Raw genomic sequence first — 22,479 nt, 5'->3', positions numbered from 1 at the left:
ACCATCTTGCTGGAAAAACTCAGGGAACGTGCCAGCTTCAGTGCATAAAGAGGGAAACACATCATCATGTAGCAATTTCAGATATCTAGTGGCCTTGAGGTTTCCATTGATGAAGAATGGACCCACTATCGTTGTACCCCATATACCACACCAAACCGCTCACTTTTGTTGTTCCAACAGTCTTGGAGGGATCCATCCAATGTGGGTTAGTGTCAGACCAATAGCGGTGGTTTTGTTTGTTAACTTCACCATTCACATAAAAGTTTGCCTGATCACTGAACGAAATCTTCTGCGTGAACTGAGGGCCCTGTTCCAATTTGTTTTGTCCATTCTGCAAATTCTGTGCGCCGATCTGGGTCGTCCTCGTTGAGATGCTGCAGTAGCTGGAGTTTGTAAGGGTGCCATTTGTGAGTAGCTAATATCCGCCGAAGGGATGTTCGACTAATGCCACTCTCCAGTGACATGCGGCGAGTGCTACGCTGTGGGCTCTTGCTGAATGAAGCTAGGACAGCCACTGATGTTTCTTCATTAGTGACAGTTTTCTTGCGTCCACATTTTGGCAAATCCAACACTGAACCAGTTTCACGAAACTTAGCACGCAGTTTGCTAACTGTAGCATGGGAGATGGGTGGTCTTGTAGGGTGTCTTGCATTGAAATGACCCGGTTACTGCGTTCACCAGATATCAACACAATTTCGATCCGCTCCTCACGTGTTAACCTCTTCGACATGTCAATGGCTGTGAACAAAGATAAATTTGTAAATAACTCATGAAAGAATAAAGTTACATTGAAACTAAACACCATTGTTTTTCTTGTGACATTACCAATAAGTTTGATGTGTCACATGGCCCTCTTCCTACTGAAAAAACAAAAGTTGTATCCAAAATGGCCAACTTCTAAATGGCCACCACCCATCTTGAGGAGTTTGCCCCCTCACATATACTAATGTGCCACAAACAGGACTTTAATATCACCAACCATTCCCATTTTATTACGGTGTATATGTATGTATCCATATAAATGGCCCACCCTGTAGAATGCATTTGCCCGTTCCGGGTTTAGCTTGCAGTTATTTATACTTTACATTTAAAATGAACCTTTGCTTTCTCGGTATTGTTTCAAACGCATTTTCTCTTGCTGTTGGTTCTCTTATAGCTTACATTATGGATTATAAGTATGTCATTTTCCAACTTTTACGAATGCTTGATTGAAAACAAGGACTGCTATGAGTTATCAATAAGCAACGTCAGTCTTAATTCCACGGTGTCATTGACTTCCGATTTTCTCCTGTTAAATTAAAAGCATAAAAAGCGCATTAACGTATGGAATTGTACTTTTAATTTGTTTTTATTCAAAATAAAGTAACCTAAAACATACCCCTGGCATATATACACCAGTTATTAATTCTTTAAATCTTTAGAGGTAACAGCTTAATTATTATATACATTTATTTTGAGGGTAAAATATTTTAACATCCGGTATACGTCTTGTGACTTCCGCATAGCTTGACAGAGGTGGACGTCAGCGCCGTGCTGGTTGTTCCAGACCGTTCAGCTCAGTTGCTGTTTCTGCAAGCCAGGGACCTAGCATATAGCTCGTCGTTGCTAGCAGCCGTTACGTTTCTTTCGAAGAAGAAACCCCAAGTAGCAAACAAAATCTTCGAAGAACCGTGTCCGCAATAAAATGAGGATGCGGATACATTTTAGTTTTGCGCTTGTTTGTTTGTTAGCCCTATATATCCGTTCATTCTCGGCGTTCTATCTTCCGGGTTTAGCCCCAGTGAGTTTTTGTGATGAAGAATCCAAAGCTGGTGAAGACTGCCAGGTATGGTTGATTCCTACGACTCAAATTGTTATGTAACGTAGTAAATGTGATGATGAATTGGTATTTAGCGTTTTCTATATCAGTCTCCTAATCTTACCTACTCATGCTAGTTGGACAGCCCTCTCCTAGGCCTCGGCTATTGCCTGGAACAGGAGCGTAGGCAAATATTCTGGCGCATTGTTAATTGTTTTTTTTTATTTGCGCTGACTGCTAGTGCCAACTAAATAAAATTCTTTCTGACTGGAATTACTGTTTTTACCAGTCTAGCATGAGACTTAGCACAATCGGGCTGGTTCAATTACTGAATGATAACCTGACGATGTCCAGTTGCGATGAAATAAAAGCCGTTATACACCTGAATTACAGGAAGTACCTGAACGTTTGACCCTCTTAGTCAGAGGGGGCTGGTGGCTCTGTTATGCATTTACAGGCATTTTACAAGCGCAATTTCGGGCAACTAGTGTGTTAAGGAAGGGTGAGTGTAAATCAATACATACATGTACATACATGTGGTTTGAACGCCTTCAACTTGTAGTTTTGTTAGAATAACAGTGCCAATATCCATAGGGATTACAAGGCTTCGGGTATTACTGAATGGAAAAACTTTATAGAAGATTGACGTCCTCCAGTAGAGTCCAGATTCTTTTACAATCAATAATAAGTGGCTTTTAACCTGTTCTGACACCCAGTATTGGTCCAACACATTACATTAAGACAGTTTTTTTTCTCCCACAAATGCTTTGTCATGTACCACAAATTGGTACATATTTATTAAAAACCATGCATGTATTAACTGCCTAACTATTCAGCACTCATAACAAGGACTTTGGTTGTTTTTTGCTCACAAATTGGCTTGTAAGGCAGCTTTGTTAAATTTAAATAAAGAAAAGGAATTAAAGAAGGGTGGCTATGGATTCCCCAGCTCCTCTACTCTGCATATCAGAGTATCCTTGGTCTAGAAACTGGACTCTGAGTTCTCCTCGATGCATCAGTTGGTGTGTGTGGCATAGGCATAGATTAAGTGCGTATGGTGCATGTGTATGATTGGATAAATGAGACTTGTTATAGAAAGCGCTTTGAGTGCTCAAATTCAGTAGAAAGGTGCTATAGAATTACCAATCCACAAGTGTTTCTTTCTTTTTTTTTTAACAGACAGATATTCAGCTGTTTGTCAATCGCCTAGACTCAGTGGAATCAGTTCTGCCTTATGAGTATGACGTGTAAGTAGCATTTAATGTTTTTTTTTCTCTTAATTGCATTTGACTGGCCTTTTTTGTCTCATTGTGATCCTTTCTATGTGTGTGACAATCTGAAACTTCGTTAAAGGTTTGACTTTTGCAAAGATGTCAAAGAATTAAGGCCTTCTGAGAACCTTGGACAGGTACTGTTTGGTGAACGAATTGAGTCTTCACCATACAAGGTGGGTGTTATCAGGAACAGTGTGAATTAACTCTTGTTTGTTTACTATATCCTGTTGATGTAACATGACCCTGATCTTCTTTTTTTTCTCCCCAGTTTAAATTTAATAAAGGTTTTAAATGCAAGCTGGTGTGCTCCACAAAAACCTACAAGCAAGGAAATAAGGATGATATAGCTAAACTGGACTTTATTAAAATGGGAATGCAGCTGAACTATCAGCACCACTGGTTAGTAGTAGTACCACACTGTAGTACCACGCTTTCTTTTTTGTGTATGCTTTGTGTTTTGCAGTACTTGCTTGTACAATGGATGAAAATGTTAATAAACTGTATGCATCAAGGTTGAAGTTAACCCCATTTTTTTCTTCTTTTTTCTTTCTTTCTTCTTTTTTCTTTTACAGGATCATTGACAACATGCCAGTTACTTGGTGCTATGATGTGGAAGATGGTCAGAAGTACTGCAATCCAGGTTTCCCCATTGGCTGCCTTGTTGCAGGAGATGGCAGGGCTAAGGATGCATGTGTGATCAATGTGAGTTTCTGGCTTTAAATAATTGTGATGTGGATACAGAACATATCACTGGACAAAAACAAGAAGGAATGTAAATTATGGTTATTATCAGTAAAGGAATGTAAGCAAAGGTGTGACAGAACATTTATAATGTAACACACACAACACCCAGTCTATCTTACCTTCTGTCAATCAGCCACTTCATTGATTTGAGCTTCACTCAGACTTACTGGCAACACGAATGGGCGGTAAGGTGCTCATTTTGACAGCAAGTGTTGATTTAGTTTTAGTCACAGACTTTTGACTAAAAATTTATTTTGTTTTTGTCATTCTTTTAGTTTGAGTCTAGTTTTAGTTGGTTGAATATCATAAGATTATAATAGACTAAATCTAAAATTTATTCATTTGGCTAAATAATAAAGTTTAAAAGTTTGTGTTTTTACTGGTGAGTTGCACCACATGGTTTACAAAATGTCTTGTTTTCCTTGACATTGAATGCAACATGTGTCCATATATCTACTCTTCTCCCAAGTGTTGCCATTTTGTTGCATTTTCATGAGAAACATTGAGCAGTTGTAGCAGTTGAGTAGTTGTACTACTACTATTTTGTTTTTGTGTCAATACATTTCAACATAGTTTTTGTCCTTGTGCATTAGTTTTTATTTAGTTATTGTGTTGTTTTAATCAGGAAACAAAAAAAAAGCCGCTGACAAAAGACAAAAGGGACTCAGATGCTGTTCTGGTTGACTGAATATTTAAGTAAGAAAAGACTTGTTTCACTCAGCACTTATCAGAGAAGTTGTCTTGACCTTTATTCACCTTCCACAAAAGAAGACTAACCAGCTCTGTTTGATTAGCAGGACTTGTAACAGAGAGAAAGAATGACATCCTATGAGTATTAGGTTAGGTATTGTTATTTGGCACCAGTTTACATGTCAAAGTATCCTTAGGCAAGATACTGAACCCTAAGTTGCTTGCGTCCATTGGAGTGTGTATGTGTGTAAATTAGTGCTGTCAGGGTTAATCTTGTTAAAATGACATTAATGCGGCAAATCTCCGTTAGCAAGTTACCGCGGATCACTCCAGGGTTCGTATGGGTGCTTGAAATACTTGAATTCTAATGTTGTCTTTTCAAGGTTTGAAAAGTGCTTGAATTTCAGATGTGGTGCTTAAAAGTACTTGAAAGTGTAACTGTACTTTTAAGCACCACAAACAACTATCTGATTGAATAGTTTTCTTATCAGATAGAGAAATGAAATGAGTCGCAAAATGTAAAAGCAAAATTTCCCCGCCTGGGCTGCCTTGCGCCTCTGTCTGTTTCAACGTGTAACCCCGCCCCTCCCTCGGCCAGTCGGGGATGAGTGCGCTAACATACTGTAGGTTGCTGTTTTAATGTGTTTGATGGAAAACGACAAGAGCGGAGTTTGCGCTCTCCAGTCGCATGATAGGTGAGTCCTATCAAACTCGCTGGAGAAATGATTTAAATATACTGAGTGTGATGCAGTATGGCAGCACTATTATATAAAATGCTGTGAACTTAGCTAACATTACTTAGCAGTGATATTAGTTAATTTACTCGAATGAAAGCTTTAAACATTAGCCTGATACATAACTAGCCAACTTAAGGCTTTCTGATTAACCCTCTGGGGTTGACGGACCCAGAGTCTCCATTTCAACTTGGGTCAAACATGCGGACTTCAAACTATATACCAGTTTTTAAATTGTGTTGATAGGCCACGTAAAACCGATGTTTTTTGTTTTTAATAAAACAGTGGCGTTTACTCTGGGAAGAAACGGTAAAAACTGTGTTTTCTAAGGAGAGCGCAAGCAAACACGCTTTGCTTGTGAGTGAGAAAAGAAAAAACACTCCTATTGGTGGAAAAATGTACCATGTCGACCAATCAAAAAAATTATATGGCAACATGTGGCATCTGGTTGTTTGGGAAGAGGGGGAAGTTTTAGGAGTGAGCGAAAGAGAGAGAGCGAGAGAGTTTTGATACATGAGAAATTTGTGACGTTTACAGTGTTTGGAGTCTCAAGTTAGTGTGTTGTCTTGTGTAGTTAGTGTGTAGTGTAGTCATTGTTTTGTGTGTCAGTTCTACTAGTGAATTTCACAGTTGCTGCAAAAAAGCCACCAAAGGCAGATTGCAGTGTAAACGCTGAGTGACACACCTGCTGTCAGACCTGCAGGTTTATCCCTGTGCTGTTCTCATCTGTGTTATAGTGACACAAACTTTTTTTGGAGCTGCATAAATAATTTTTGTGCCTTCTTATTTGATGCAGAACAACTGATTGTTCTGTAAATAGTTTTAAATGGTTATATAAAAAAACGTCTGAGCCTTGGCTGCATTTTTAGGTAAATAGTACCATATAACTTTGTTGTTTGCAAAACTTGTGCGTATTTTTAAAAATGTACAATTTCTATTTGCATTTCAAGTTATGAAAATCATTCGTTAAACATGTGTGTGGTTTTTACAGTCAAAAATATCACTTTCTACTTGTATTTTAAATTTTGTCTGAATTTATATAAATTGTGCTGATGCAGTTTGTCAAAATGAGAAAATAACAGATTGGCAAGATAAACAGTTTTTAAAGGTGAAATATAGAGGCCAAATCAAAAGTAGTCAAAAACGGCCAATTATACCCTGGACACCAGCTTTTTTGAGTATTTGAAATAATGGTAAAATGAGGGACCGATCCATATGGTCACAAAGAATAGCCACTTGTTTCTGTGCTACCAAAGTTCCCCGGCTTTCATTCAAAATGTGTTTATCGTCAGCACCTACACATTAAACTACTTAAACATTATAAATGTCTTCAAGCTCACACTGAGGCCTGTGGGGCACAATCAGCCACTGAGACAGTACACACATTTATATGTGTATTTGCATACGAATATTTCATACTTTAAGGCTGCCTGTTTATTTAAGGGAGATACAAAATACATTGGGATTGTACATAATAATATCACAGATGATAAATTCAATAGATTTTAAGTAGATGCTTGTGCATTCTTAAAGTCTTATGTTGAATTGAACTATGTGATGTGCTGGAAAAGCTTGAAAAGGGACCTTGAAGGTTTATAAAAAGTGCTTGAATTTGACCCTGAAAAAGGCGTATGAACCCTGTCACTCCGTGCGTTCGTCTTTGTAATTGTTAATTTAAGAAAATTACATTTATATTTAATATTAATAAAAAATAATTAATTTGATACATTTGCAGTTATGATCATAATCATATTTATAATCCTATTTATTTCAGTCTGAGTTCAACAAGAAGAACACATTTTACGTCTTCAATCATGTGGACATCAAGATCAAGTACCACAGCGGCAAACAAGAGGGATGGACAGGAGCTCGACTGGTTGCTGCAACTCTGGAGCCAAAGAGGTAAAGCTGCGTTTGTAGTAGATGTGATAGCACCGAATTTTGAGCTAGTCTACATTGACGTTGCAGCTGAATGACAACAAAACCAACCACACTATGTCATGAATGACATTCAGTATTAATCTGACATGATGCTGTTTTGTTTTGTACACAACAGTATCAAACATACAGATGAGAAAAACCTAAATTGTGATGGAGGCAACCCAATGGAGGTCCCTGCAGAGTTTAATGGTGATGTGTCAATTATTTACACCTACGCTGTGACATTTGAGGTAGGCCTCCTAACTTTAATACTGATTACATGTAACTAATATATACAGATTTCTTTGCAACTATGAGTGGGGGAAAAAAAGAAAACTAAAATTGTGATTTAATTTCCCCCCAACAGGAAGACAATACTATCAAATGGGCATCTAGGTGGGACTACATCCTGGTCTCCATGCCTCACACCAACATCCAGTGGTTTAGGTCTGAAGATGTGTTTTACATTGTTTACCCAAAAATATTTCTCTCAGACTCTCCTGCTCGTGATGCCTGTTTGCTAACGTGGGGTATATCTTGTTGTTTTTCCAGTATCATGAACTCCTTGGTCATTGTGCTGTTCCTGTCTGGAATGGTTGCCATGATCATGCTGAGAACTCTGCACAAGGACATTGCCAGATACAACCAGGTGGACCAGGTAAAGACACTAAAGTCTCTGTCTTATTGGTGCAGCATATATGTGAGCTGCAGTTGTTAGTATTAACCTCAAAGAGACCAGATGTTATTTTATTAGGTAATTTAACTATAATCAGTCCTTGTTTTAAAGTAAAAAGTAAACTATATTAAGTGAGAATGAAACTTTAGCAATATCAATGAAAACTTTGTCTTTCTAAGGCAACAGCCTGCTCTAAGGAGCAGCTTTGTTTCTATCTTGGTGTCTGTGCGCTGTTGTGTATATTCTACTCCACAATTTTATTAGCATTTATAAGGTTACTTAATGGTTGTGGTTCTAGTTCATAATGAAATATTTACATTTTATCTAAAACATTTAAGTGACGAGCATTAGACTCTGAAATCTTATGGCTAGTAGTAACACGGTGCCTACAAATCATCTTCATCAAAGTTATATGGCTAATAATTAATTCTGAAATGTAAGCTACCACTCAGTCTAATAAGATAAATCCAGAATTATAAATATTTTGTTACATTTCACAGGGAGACTTGATAAAGGTTCCATCGACCAAGGAAAAATCTACTCTATATGTAAGCTTGTCGAGATCTGTTTTAAACAAAACATTTAGGGTGCTGGGTGTGTGTCATTGCAGAAACATTCGACCAAAATATAAAATGTGGTGTGGGAACTGTACGTTAAAACTTCTATAAAATGCAGGTTTAAAGAAATAGGCAAATAATTTAGAATTTACTGCGCTTTTTTTCTTTCTACACCTCATTTTAAAGCTTTTGGTAAAAACCTTCTTAATCTTTACCTCTTTCACTTTTTTTTTCAGTATTTAGTAGTTGGTAAATCTTAAGCTTTTTATCATTTAAGTTCATTTAAATGAAGTATCAAATACCTAATTAATTGTATATTTTTGCATATTGACCTTCCCAGGAGGATGCACAGGAGGAATCTGGTTGGAAGCAGGTGCATGGGGATGTTTTCCGTCCCCCTAGGAAAGGGATGTTGCTGTCTGTTTTCCTTGGACAGGGAACGCAGATCTTCATCATGACTTTCATTACTCTCTGTAAGGACTATTTCACATTTCACCCTAAATATCCTTAACAAAGACCCCATCAACATATATTTACCTTTAAGCATCCAGCAATAATAATCATAACAAAGACTCTGTCAAGCCAAAGTTGGATTGTAGAGTCTAAAGTAATGGGGCAGCTGATAGAAGTGAAGTTTTCTGATACTTTTGCATTTCAATTACAATTGTGATTCTACATATGGATGACTGCACTGATGAATGTTTGTTTACTGTAGTCCTCGCCTGTCTGGGTTTCCTGTCACCGGCCAACAGAGGGGCTCTCATGACTTGTGCAGTGGTACTCTGGGTTCTCCTGGGTACACCTGCTGGTTATGTGTCAGCACGTCTTTACAAAAGTAAGAGTCCAGTGATGACTTTCAATCATTAGAGTCCATATATACAGGATAACAAAACTTTGTGATTCTTACCATGAAATTCTCATTCTTTTTTCTTTTCTTTTCAGCTTTCGGAGGTGAAAAGTGGAAGACAAACGTATTGCTAACTGCACTCTTGTGCCCAGGGTATGTTTACTCTTATTTGTTTATCTGCTACTCATTAGTCTCAGTCGCACTTCAGCTCTGTCCTTGAGTGTTGCGGTTAATCTCCTTTTATTTACCTTGTGAACTGCTATTATTCCTCTCATGTGTATCTTTGTCCACTTCCCCTCCCTAGAATTGTATTTGCAGACTTCTTCTTGATGAATCTGATCCTATGGGGGGAGGGCTCCTCAGCTGCAATCCCCTTTGGTACTCTGGTTGCCATTTTGGCCCTGTGGTTTGGAATCTCTGTACCCCTCACCTTTGTTGGTGCCTACTTTGGATTCAAGAAACCAGTGAGTTAACCTGCTTAATTATTCTTATGCAATCAGTTAAAACTGATTGGTAACTAAATGTGTCAATTTGCTTCTGTGCAGGCAATTGAGCAACCAGTGCGAACAAACCAAATCCCCCGTCAAATACCTGAGCAGTCCTTCTTCACCAAACCCATCCCTGGTATAGTGATGGGTGGCATCCTCCCCTTTGGCTGCATCTTCATTCAGCTTTTCTTCATTCTCAACAGCATTTGGTACAAAAACAGGAATTCTCTCTCCGGATTTTGCTTTTGTGCCACAATTTTCCATATATTCATTAATATGTTGTGTTTGTTTCAGGTCTCATCAGATGTACTACATGTTTGGATTCCTGTTCCTGGTTTTCATCATTCTGCTCATCACCTGCTCTGAGGCAACAATTCTGCTCTGCTACTTCCACCTTTGTGCTGAGGTACCTGAATTTTGTGTGTCCCCCAGGTTCTGGCTTTAGTTGACGTGTCATTATTACATTATTACTGAATTCTAACAAGTCATTCTTTGTCCTATGTGTTAAGGACTACCACTGGTGGTGGCGATCCTTCCTGACCAGTGGCTTTACAGCAGTCTATCTGTTTATCTATGCTGTACACTACTTCTTCTCAAAGCTGCAAATCATTGGAATGGCCAGTACTATACTCTACTTTGGATACACGATGATTATGGTCCTGATCTTCTTCCTCTTCACAGGTGTGGTCTTTACTTTTCGAAAATGAGCTCTTTTAGGAGCTACTGTTAGTATCTAGTTACCTTGGCATATAGATGATTTTAAAATAAAGGGCTCGCATAATGCTCCAAATACTATGGCCACTGAAGGGGAAAACAGTTGTGTTTACAATGTTTAACTGAGACTTGAAAAACGAACACAATGTCTTTACTTGGTTCATTAGATTCCTCTATGTCAGTGGGTTAATTACTTTAAGCACTTGCACCCTGTTAAAATGCTTTAGCTTAACTTGCAGAAATACAGCCTTTTGTCATATCCAAATTGTCAGGAAAAACTACTACTGGCTGTAAAAGGCTGATAGGATATTGTTGTCATTTTCCCGGGTGGACAGTGTGGACACATGAATTTGTGAAGAGGATAACTCAGCTAGATGACATGGGATTTTATAATTCTATGGGTGCATCGACAATAAATCTTGGACTAATTTAAGTCTCAGTAACCTCAATACAAAGTCTTATCACACTGCAGCTTGTAGTCAGGACTTAATTACAGAGAGAGTTTAGATACTGCTGCACATATGTTAATTGCACTGAACATCCTTTTTCTAAAAAAAAAAAGCTTATCTGATCTTTATTTCTGACGAATGAAAAAGCTCTGAGAGATAATCGCACGTCTTTGGTGGAAAGAGGTGTGTCATTTATACATGCGAAGTTCAATGTTTGTTCTCTGGGTCAGAGATTACAATTTGCATCAGTCACCTGTAAAAGGAGGATTCAACATCCTGTTCATATAATATTTATTCCAGGCAGCTGTACTACTACTGTGCAACCTTTGTTTACTTGTCATATATTGAGTGTCGGCTTCTTTCCTTTTATTGTTACTGGCTGTAGAGAAGCCCAGTGTTAAATCCTGTTAAATAACAGTTATTTGCAATGGCCCAATCAGAATAATTTTATTTTTAGTCTCTCTGAAGTGTAATGAAAATCAGAGACTGGGAGGAGTCCCTCTTGGTCAGATCTAGTTTTGCAGATTTATTTGGGTCAGTTTTTGTCTCTATGGTTTTCCAGTTTGACAAGATGGAGCCCACTTTTCTCAGGGGGTTTCTTTTATTTTTGTTCTTTTGTTATGCAGATCAAGACCACATTCATGCATTGTCATGGATTGTGATACATTTATCCACACTCACTGACCTTCTTTGTTAATATAGTTTTCTCTACTCTGGGCTTGTCTAGTTCTATTTAGGGTTTACACAATTTATGTACCGAACCCATGATCACACTGCTAAGATAAATAGAACATTTTTAAGACTTCACATAAAGATTGACGTATGTTGATATAGTAGTAAGTCTTTGATGTCATCAAATTTTCTTGCGCTTTAACTGAAATCAAAGTAAGAGTGTGTAGAAAGAGGAACATATTAAATACTAGATAACCAGGAAATACACGCCTAGTCTGTTGGCTGCCTAAAGATATCCGGCTCGCCATGTGTCGAATGATGACATAGTTTTCTGGTGTTATACTGTCAGTCGGTCAGATAAAAGTAAGACTGCAGCTTTGCTTGTCACTGCAACACTGTTTGACAATGTTTTAAGGCAGAGCTGTAAGTCCCAAGGGGATAAGATGTCAAGATTATCACCAAGAAGTAATCCAAGGATTCAAGGGGAAAAACAGTTTCCCTCCTTACTTCCAGTTTTGATCCAAATAATGCTAATCCCTACTATATCCCTTTTTAAAAACTTTTTATTTTCTTGTCTGGCTTTCACCTCATCCCAACTTTGATCTCTGCTTAATTCGGGATTGGACTGCGTGGCCCTCATTGAGTAGTCAGATAGGACTTTTATACCCAGTTGATGTGGGATTTTTACCAGTCTGCCTTATCAGCATTTCAGAGCTCATGCAAATATGCTCTTTCGTTGACAAAATTAAGCACTGATGCTGGTTTTGCATTGGAAATTGCAGACCCAATACTGAAAATCTCTTATTTTCTACCTTTTAGTGGATGAAATTTGTTGGGCAGTGACACCAACTGGCTGTCTTGTATGCATTTTTGCATTTGCTAAAATCTTCTAAAAATATTGTTGTCTTTCACTGACTTTGTATTTTATTCATGATGAATGATGCAAGAATTGTAGTTATAGAGGCGGGTAACTATTTATTATTTATTATATTTAAGTTACTATTACAATTGCACCATTGTCTACAGATGGTCTCTGTATAACACTTTGTTCATTCTAACCTGTCTTTTATTCTCAGGTACAATTGGCTTCTTCGCCTGCTTCTGGTTTGTAAATAAGATCTACAGCGTGGTCAAAGTGGACTGACTGAAGAACTCTGTGAAAGGACTAACTCCTAGATGCGACAGCACTGGCCTCCCCAATGCTGGTTTTGTGACAAAGGCCTGAGGTCTGATTCGACCTGAACTGAAAAACCATCACTTATCATAGAAAACCCCCCTGATGAGCAGAGCCCGTCCTCTTTTTGTGCTTTAAACCTCTGTTGCTATTTTCTTTTTAAAAATATATATAATTTCGCATTTACTGTTGACTTGTAATAATTTGAATGGCGCCTTGAAAATCAGCCTGGGTTCCAATGATCTAGCTGTCATAGTGAGCAATGTGTGTGTGGGAATGTTTTTACTTTAATTTTCTAAGGAAGGTAAAATGTTATGTATTTATCTGTTCTATTCCCTTACGGCTAAAATTCTTTTTTTTTTTCTTTACCTGTACTTTAATGATTAAAAACATGTGTGTACATATACTGTATAGAGAGTGAGGGAGAGAATGCAAGTTAAAGATTGTCACCATTATGGAACCTTCTTTGGGAGTTATATTTTTCTTTTCTTTCTTTTCTCTGGTTTGTTTTAAAAGTAAAAATATCAGCCTGTATTGTAGTTTAGAAATTATATAAAACACTCACAGTGCTATGATACATGTTCATCTTCTTGGAGTTTGAGTTTGTATAAATCAGAGGGTACTCTTGGTTACGACGCACATCTGTATCATAGAGCTATGTGCTGCAGTGTGTTGCATATTAGGCTCCCGATTTGTTTCTCAACAGTAGACATGGTCACCTAGTTAATCATAAAGTAGTCCATGACTTTACTGGTCAGGTGCATTATGCACTTTCGAGATGTACCTCTTTAGATTTTAATAGGTGGTTTGCTGAACTGTTAACTACATAAAAACACTGCTGCTTTTTGCTTCAAGCAGTGTGGCACCATCACCCAAGGTGATAACATTTTACAAATAAACGCAGTGAATTCCAAACCAAGGTTACGCTTTTCTCTTTTAGCCTTTAGAACACCTAAAACAATTCCTACCACAAACAGTGTTTCTTACTATTTGTGTATTGATATAAGTCTAGTAATATTTATCGTTCAGCTGATTCGTTTTCTTGGCTGGAGCAAAATCAAAAGGCAAAATAATGTGCTTGGGGGAACGCTGTAAAAGAGATAATTATTGATGCAGTGCAATGTGCTACTCTTAGCCCTGCCCTAGCTCCTCAGTCACAGATAGTGATTGAATATTTTATAAAAAAAAATCAAATCATAAATTTCTTATTTTAAAACAAAATATTGTGCAAAACATATAACCTCAAATTGTGAAACATGTACTTAAGGGTTTAAAAATTGAACACTTCTTAAGTCCAACAAGGTTTGTAGATTTAGTCTTAAATTCTGTTATTAACCCACTCAAAAGTCAGCAGATTATGAAGAGATCCAGGAAGGAATGCAAATAGCTCAATGTGCATTTTAAGATCCTTCTCAAACCTAAAGCCAGCCTGATACTCAAGCATTTTTTGGTATGTTGCATGTAAAGTCATGCTTTTGTACGCATTACATATAATGTACTTTTATTAAACAACAGACAATGTTTGATGTTAAATAATGAAAATGAAAATATTACAAAAGCACAATAGAAATCACAAAAATATGCACTTTTCAAAGGCTATTAAACATTTTATCTTATATTTTAGCATACTTAAACACACACTGTCCTTTACAGAGCCTCTAACAAACTCGTTACCCAAGTTTGATTGTCAACTTTTAATACTGTAGTTTGAATTTGCTCAGTAACCTGTTAAATAGTTCAAGGTGAAGTACATTACAGATCTCAGAAACTACGACAGTCTAGTGATAAGAATACACCAGGAGCACATTGTGCCAAATCTTTTTTTTCTTTTCATTTTCTGAGAAGGTACCTAGAAACTTGGCACTAGACACTTAAATAAATGCACATAATATGGTGATGGATCATAGCAAACTTCTAACTTAATGATTTACCTTTCTCTGAGAGGAGTCGTGGCAAGCATCCGTGGCTTTAGGCACACAGTTTCTTTTCCTTTAGAAATACTTTATCATGAGGTATCATCACAAGTCTACAAGTGCTCAATGGAATATAAGAAATCTGTTAAAGATCTTGCAACATGCATGTTTTTATCACACAAAAATACTCGCCCCTTTCCCCACGCCAACATTTGAAAGGCATCAAACACCGAGTCCAAATATTAAGTGGTATGAAATAAAAGGAAAATTTCCACATCAGTTACGCTGTAGATAAAAGAAACAAAGGACTAAGACAAACGTGAATGTGTGGCCATCCCATGAGAGAAAGGGAATCACCAACACTTGTAAGCTCTCACTGACAGGCACAATAAATCACTTTTCTAATTGTTTTTTCAAAAGGCGCTTTGCGACTAAGAGCAGTCACTGTGATAGGGACTTTAACACATATTCTCCCACCCGAGGTTCAAGGTGGGATCTATTCCTTTTTTTTCCTACAAGCAATACCCTGAGTTGGAAAATTACAAGCAAAATTTGCTTGCAGACAAGGTCCGCTATCCTGCACCTCCAGCAGGACACAAAAAGTTTAAAGGAGACAATTGTGTGGATACAGCAGATTTACACGCCATCAGAGACATCTGATAATTAGAGTGGTCCGAACATAAGAGCAACTTCCTATTTTACACGTGCAGATTGAGAATAATTTGAATTTAGACTGATTTAAATGCCCATTTTAAATAACAGTAGTGAGTTCACTCTCGCAAGCATTATTATGTTTGCAAGAATGATGGATTGCACAAACTTTAACAGCTGCACACAGTCTTTATGTGGCACATGTGGTAACGCTTAAAAATGCATTTACATATGAAACACAATAACTCTTTCCTACAATTTGTTCTTTTACACATTAACACAACAACTACTGTGCCTAGGTTTTTCCCAGTAGCAATAACTTAACAGAGATTTTAACAAAGTGGTAAAATATCATATGTTGGTGATAAATGATGATACTTCTGTTTGTAATTCCAGCGACCTGCTGAGAACTATGAACATGCTGCATGACAGCGTCCTAAAGTAAGAGCAACTATGGTCTGTCTGATGCATGGCAGTTTATGTGCTTTGTTTGCTGTTGACTGTAAGTTCCTTCTCAGAGCTGATACTGGTAGAGGTGGTCTCCTTACGACTGTCTCTCGACTTCCTCTCAAAAGTGGGAGAGGACGATGTTGTGCACTCTTCCCATGTCCGCAGGGGGACGATTCGAGCAGCCAAGCTGGGCAGGTGAGGGTGAGCGGTGGAGCGTCCCTCAGTCGTAGTGAAGCAGCTTTCCACAGCAGAGCTCTGGTTGGGACGGCCCTGCTTGCAGAACAACCCACAGAGTAAAGCCAGAAATTCCTTTCTTACACTACGGTGCATGTAGCCATAAATATAAGGATGTAGGCAGCACTGTAAAAAGAAGAGTACAAGGGCAAGGGAGGATAACCATGAGGGTATAGCTGCTCTGGTGAACATAGATATAGTATTCAGAATGGTGTAAGGACCCATGCTGAAGATGTATGAAGCCATGATCACAAAAACCACACGGGCTGCCTTGCAGTGGTAGTGAAAACGCCTGTGTCTAACTCGAACTGGGTATCTTCTGGCTGAGTAAGGTCCCTCCGGTGAACTGGGCTGCTGGGGCTGGCATCGCTGCTGTGGGCTGCTAGGTGCCTGGAAGTCCTGCGGGCAGGGTTGAGAGTAGGACTGTGTCTGTATGGGGTGTACAAGAGCGTTCTGCCTCCGGGCTGCCCTGAAAACCATCCAGTAACATCCGAGCATGATGAGCACAGGAAGCCAGAAAGAAAAGGTAGACACCACAGCAGAGTAGGACAGACTAGAAGACCACACCACTGAGCAGATATTGTGATGTTGGTCAAAGTCTATGGTCCCCCAGCCATAGAGAGGAGGTGTGCTCTGCAGGAAACTGAGCACCCAGGTGCAGATGATCAGGTTGGTGCCCAAGTGAGGGGTCATGCGAGTGGGATAAGAAAGAGGGTGAATAATTGCCAGGTAGCGATCCACAGACACAACTATAATGGTGTTAACCCCTGCAAATGCAAACAAGTGCATGAGCACCACCAGGGCCTGGCACAGCCGAGCATCCAGAGGCCACACACTTGGCATGGTAGCTGCAATAGCAAAGGGCATGACTAATATAGTCTGAAGTAGGTCTGCCAGGAGGAGGTTGAGGACAAAGCGGTTGGCCACATGAAGGAGCTGAGGCTTCCTTTGGAACACCAGCAGAACAATCACATTCCCAAACAAAGACACGCAGACAATCAGAGATATGAGCACCATCTTCACCACACTGTTAACAATGGAGGACCAGACCGGGCCCTGATTGGAGCTGGTGAAACCAAGCTGCCCAGGAACATCAGTGACATTTGTGCCCACATCAGGCTGCTGAGAACTTGACATTGTTCATGTGACGCCCAGCAGAGTGTTAACATAAAGTCAGGTTAGTCCCATCCTAAACAGGAGAGAAAAGCAGCTGTGGGGTGCTTTGATCTTTAGGGAGTGAGAACAATAAGCTGCTGTAGCAGGTAGTCTTAGTCAGTGATTTTCAGGTGCACACTGTCCTGAAATACATTTCATCTAACGTGACATATCATCCATAACATGTGAAAATAGTCCAGAAGACTCATCCACGAGTAGCTGGAAATGGTCAGCACTGATTTGCTTTTCATCATGATCAGTGATTAATCCCTCAACATTTCACCCATCGAACAGGCCATATTCCTCTTGCAGCGCACATCTGCAGAATGAAAAACAGAAGGGAAAAAAAGAGATAAATGCCACCGTTCAAACCCTTTGCATCGACGGCGAATTGTCCGGGTAGTGGCAAATATCGCGTTCTGCTAATCTGGAATTGATGTCTAATAACGTGAAATGATCAGTGATGCGATATTTTTGCTCGAGGATGCTCACTCCCCTGCGATCGGTCTTCATCGCTTTGCTCCCATTTCAGCCTGAGCTCCAGTCAATGGCAGCGAGCTTTCACGGCTCAGCTAACATACGCTGCGTGTCTTCACCCAGCGGGGGTCTCTCATCCAGACGAGCATATCTTTCCGTTGCTGCTCTTTTCGGATTTCATGGCAGATCAAACATTTATTATGTTATCAGCTTTGATTCTTCCTCAACAGTCTTAGGCTACTTACGGTCGAGTCCTGTCTCCGAGGTGTCAGAAAATACAAGGACACCTGCACAGAAATCTCCCCCCCCGCTGGAGCCTGTCACCGACCCCCTCCCATCCGTTTTCCCTCTTTTGTTATGAGGGTGCAAATGCGTTTCAGCATTCCCGTGCAACAGTTTTTAATACATGGTAGAATCGCAAATATTATCCTAGTTAAAAAAAAAAACAAGTCTTCAGGATGTAAATGCACCCCCTCCGAAATGAAAAAAAATAAAAATCAAATAAAAATAAAAAAACAAGAATAACTCGTGTATTTGTTGCTTTGTTCTGTTGCAAAAACTGGTTAATGAAAAATATGAATGGTGTAGTTACACGTTATCAAGGTCTCAGTCAGTCCTTCAGATCTCCTAGGTAACAAGTGATTCAATCAGATGGCTGCTTGTGTGAGCTTCACATGATAGGATAGCCTGTCCGAGGAGATAACAGAATAGGACCTCCGCTGCGGGCATTCCTCCAGAGCATTTGGAATTATACTTTTCAAGGGTGTCCATATTTTAACACTCTAGCTATGGCCTGTGGTGAAATACACACTAGGTAGGCTACACACTGTAATTCAGATTCATATTTTGTACCGTCTTTTGGTAATTACAGTGCTGACTATGGTAAGCACTAGCTTACTTGTTATGCTTTTTGATTATATTACATTCTGCCCCATGACAGCTGTAATAGTCTCCAGCTTCCTGCAACCCTGAATTGGACAAGTGGAAGAAAATGGATGTCTGGCTGGCTGGATACATTGCAGTAAACTGAAGCATTGGCTGGCCCAGTCTGCATGGATAAGCAGACGTGAGACATATTAGTTTTAATTCAGAGCTCCTGTATTTCCTTTGTCTCATTTTAAATGCAGATCACTTGGAGGTTATTGTGGTACTTTCATTCATATAATTCCATCTTCATCTTTAGATAGCTTGACTTATATGCAGATTTCTCCCTGTACCACCTCAGATCAGCTCTCCCACCCATCTTACTTTATGGTTCATACAGTGTGAACTTTAAGACAGTTAAAAACAAAACAAAAACACATGTTTACTGGTTTATCTCATCTGCTGAAGCAGTTCAAAAAAAGAAGAAAAAAAGTCTAGAAATTAGTAAAATAGTTTGGTCTTCTAATGCCAAATTTCTATTCCAGATCTATTTTCTATTAATATTTATATAATAAAAAATGAAACAATAAACATTTTAAAGATTACTTGGTATAATGTATTTGAAAGATAAAATATTAATAGAACTATGTTTATAACTCATTCATGTTTTGCTAATCAATCTCTGACCAGATGAAGCCGAACATGACTAAACATTTAAGTAAAACTCAGCTCCACTGAAAAGACATGGGTTACTTAGCCTTAATGGAACTTCTGATGGTTCTTTTAACACAACAAAGCTTTCACATATGGTGTTAATAATTATGTGGGATAACCCAGTTCTGATCAAATTATCCACAACCTATGAGATGAAGTCTCTTTATATGACTGTTTGAATAATATGCACGTTTGTTAAAGCCGCCATTTTTATCTTTGGAAACACAAAAATTGCTTCTACATTTCAGCCTTTGTAAAGAGGTAAAAAAAAGACTTCATTAAGATGCACAGAAAACAAAAGCACTACTCCATTGTGCAATCCAATTAGTCTGTAGCTTACATGGCCCACTAATCAACACTCGTAATTAGCCATTTTATTTCAAGTCTTTGCTCTATCCTAGCTATCAAAAAGCCCTTTGATGTGACTCTCGAGCACCCTGTGTTTCAGATTTAGATTGCAAATGAAATGCTGGTGACCGCAAAGGGGTGGGGAGATGTTTCGGTGTTCTTGTGTTGAATGGACTATGGTTCAAAGGGAGACCCACAGGCCCTCTGCCTCGTGGGATTATTAGATGTGCAATACAGCCTGAATGCTCACACTGGCCTCAAGTAGTGATGTCTGCGTCTCTGTCATTCTGCTTCCCTCTCATTCGCTGTCACTCACTAACACCTACAGTAAAATCCAACAAAACTGGAAAGAAAAAAAGAAAGAAAGCAAGACACAGAATAGGCAATATGAAGCAGCCCTAAAACCGCACTAAAACTTTGTTGGCATGGCAGAATATGTACATTTAATTTAAATTACAAATTTATAAGCAGCATTGTATAAAGGATTGCAGAATCAAGTAATACATCACCTAATACACTAATACATGCATCAATTAACTGATAAATCAAGACACTAATTGCAGGCCTAACACAGTGGATTATTAAAAACAATCCAATATAACATTCTTCTCAAAATGCACCTTGCAAATTTTTTAATTAGCCTAATTTTATGCTTGCCCAGTAGGAGGCAGAAAAGAACAATACAAGCTGAAGACAGCCCTTAAAAAGGTGTTTTGTATTAAATGTGCAGTTTTTTTTATTGCATTGGTAAGAGTGTGCTGCAAGCTAGCTAAAGCTTTTTTTAATCTTATTCCTTATACCTGGCCTGAATTGTTATCAGTACAGCTATCCAAGGAACCACTTGTTATCAGCAAGTATCAGCAAGTATCACGATACAGTGTAAGCAAGCATTGTCCAGTTTCCCAAAATTTGCTGCTGGAGAATCATGTTTTCCTCTGTAGCCTGGCAGATACTCTTTCTTTCGTTCTCCTTTTCTTAACTGTTCACTCACTGCATGCCTGGAAGCTGCTCAGCTTCAAATGACAGACAAAACAGTGAAACAGTCAGGTATTTTTCTCTCTCAGAAATTGCCTAAAGAAAGAGTTAAAATTCCAAAAACTGTCCAGAAACACAGGAAGTGCAGAATAATGCTTTATATATGAAAGTGTGGGTAATTGTTCAGGCAGTCTGAATATTTTCATTTTATTGTTTTGGTAGCATAAGACCTACAAAACAGGGAATATTTGCACAGCCTTAGCATATTTTCTTATGAAGCTTTTATAGCTTTTTATAACTCATGTGCTTACAGACTATATGCAAATATGTATAGGCTATATATACAAGAATACACTGAATTTGCTTTTCCCTGTAAATTATTTATTGAACGTTGTGATGCAATGAAAATGTGTCTGTTGTTGTATTTTAACCCAGCAGGGAATAAATGCTCTCTTCAGAGCTCAGTATGACAGTGCTACATTTTCATTTTTAATATCATAGTTTAGATTTTCTTTGATTAATTCTTACTTCATTTTCAACATATTTAATTTTAGTTTATAAAAAAAAACCTAACTAGTAGCACGATTGTAGAATACTCAGATAAATTATAAGTAGCTCAAAGTGGTAATGCAGGACCAAGTAAAAGGACACTCCATGTCCACAAAAAGGAACGATATTTAAAAAAACACAAGGTTTTACATATTTCTTTTCTGCTGGCAGCCATTTGCTTTTACTTCTGGTTAGAAAAGTTTAAAAGTCTAACTCATATCTTATTCTAGTAAAACTGAAAGCTTTGCTTGCCTTTCCCCTCAGACCCCACACACGTGTGTCAAGCAGACAAGATGAGCTTATGGTGCAGCAGAGGTAAGTCGAAGGAGTCTTGCGAGAGTCTTGCGCTCTGGAATTTTCTTGTCTGCATTTATTATTAATCCGTGCACATAAAAAATGTATACAGTGTAAACTCAGTTTTGATATTTGATATTAAAGACGTTACAAAGAAAACTGGTGTCAGAGTGCCTTTCTTGCTTTTTCAGATTCAAATAATTTCATTTTAGCGTCTTAATCATAGTAATCTTGACTTAATTCTATCTAGTTTGTGAGAGCAACAACTAACAATTCATACTTGTAACTTATAAAGTCACAATTGATCAGTAAGTTCTCACCTCAGAGGAAACCCTGAGGAAAATTATGGCTAAACATCATTACACCTAATAACTGTACTAAATAAGGATCCACAAAAAGATGTTATCTCATTAGAAAGGCTCAGAAATAATTATAGCCTCTTATTAACAGCCTAAAGGATGAATACAGGTGTGGCTGAATGTAGGAGCTTAATTAAAATACTCTTTAGGAATGGAAGCTGTATTTGACTTGTTTAATTGTCTGAAACTAAGAAACTTATATAAACTTATATAATGTAAAGTGTCTTGTGAGTATGCATGGAGAATGTGGTTATGGTGTTTGTCCAGCACATAAACTAAACCACATGAAGACAAATGCATATAGGATAAAAAGGACGGTTGCAGTGAGGAAACTGAAAAGAAAAATGTCTGTAAACAAATAGATGACAAACATATTGAGATCGACCATCACAGCACTGCTCTCTAAAGGGACCTTTTCATTTTATTGCACAATATCAGTTGTCTCTGAAGCCCAAACAGTTTAGAAGTAATTACTAGTGTTTTCCCCAGAAGGTGATTACTTTGCCACACTTGGCAGCCATTGTCACCAGCCACGCACCACACTCATCAACCCTACAAAGGGGAGAAGTGCTCGATTGATGATGAGCCCTCTGTGGCTAGGGGAGAATTTAAAAGTACTTGTATGAGGCTCTTTCAAGAGATTAACTTGCAATAAGGGCTACCTGCCATGGACACATTCCCTGTATTCATGGTGCCTGCACAAAGACTTTTTAAGAGGGGCACAGCTGCATGAAAGCAATTGGTGAATGGGGATAATAG

The 22,479-nt window shown here is 38.4% G+C and overlaps 2 protein-coding genes across 3 annotated transcripts; one reads left to right on the top strand and one right to left on the bottom strand.

The window, feature by feature from the left end:
* Positions 1–1,403: 1,403 nt before the first annotated feature.
* Positions 1,404–13,314, top strand: tm9sf5 (transmembrane 9 superfamily protein member 5). 2 transcript variants are annotated; one of them, XM_085432727.1, is made up of 18 exons: positions 1,404–1,825; positions 2,978–3,045; positions 3,152–3,245; positions 3,341–3,471; positions 3,645–3,774; positions 7,015–7,142; positions 7,297–7,411; positions 7,528–7,607; positions 7,713–7,818; positions 8,337–8,384; positions 8,734–8,866; positions 9,109–9,228; positions 9,336–9,393; positions 9,545–9,704; positions 9,786–9,937; positions 10,023–10,134; positions 10,238–10,409; positions 12,640–13,314. In XM_085432727.1, the coding sequence occupies exons 1-18, from the start codon at positions 1,685–1,687 to the stop codon at positions 12,705–12,707; spliced, it is 2,016 nt and encodes a 671-aa protein (XP_085288853.1). In that variant the 5' UTR covers positions 1,404–1,684; the 3' UTR covers positions 12,708–13,314. The 2 variants fall into 2 exon arrangements, with proteins under 2 accessions (XP_085288853.1, XP_085288862.1); XM_085432736.1 differs by lacking the exon at positions 8,337–8,384.
* A 907-nt stretch (positions 13,315–14,221) lies between these two features.
* Positions 14,222–18,012, bottom strand: gpr101 (G protein-coupled receptor 101). Its single transcript, XM_085432749.1, has 2 exons — positions 17,863–18,012; positions 14,222–17,459 (listed from the first exon to the last, which is right to left on the bottom strand). The coding sequence occupies exon 2, from the start codon at positions 17,120–17,122 to the stop codon at positions 15,779–15,781; it is 1,344 nt and encodes a 447-aa protein (XP_085288875.1). The 5' UTR covers positions 17,123–17,459; positions 17,863–18,012; the 3' UTR covers positions 14,222–15,778.
* Positions 18,013–22,479: the final 4,467 nt, after the last annotated feature.

This window comes from Copadichromis virginalis, linkage group LG2 (genome assembly GCF_057382275.1).
Source record: "Copadichromis virginalis isolate Kocher_CV1m ecotype Utaka linkage group LG2, C_Virginalis_male_GT1.1, whole genome shotgun sequence".
Lineage (NCBI taxonomy): Eukaryota > Metazoa > Chordata > Actinopteri > Cichliformes > Cichlidae > Copadichromis > Copadichromis virginalis.
Note: the sequence above shows the minus strand (reverse complement) of the source record. Positions and strands in the feature narration are given on the sequence as shown.

Excerpts from the sequence above, each read along its gene's own strand:
- tm9sf5 (XM_085432727.1), top strand. The coding sequence starts at position 1,685 with ATGAGGATGCGGATACATTTTAGTTTTGCGCTTGTTTGTTTGTTAGCC. Across the intron at positions 7,608-7,712 it reads ACCAACATCCAGTGGTTTAG|TATCATGAACTCCTTGGTCA; the intron begins GTCTGAAGATGT and ends TTGTTTTTCCAG. Across the intron at positions 8,385-8,733 it reads AGGAAAAATCTACTCTATAT|GAGGATGCACAGGAGGAATC; the intron begins GTAAGCTTGTCG and ends TGACCTTCCCAG.
- gpr101 (XM_085432749.1), bottom strand. The coding sequence starts at position 17,122 with ATGTCAAGTTCTCAGCAGCCTGATGTGGGCACAAATGTCACTGATGTT.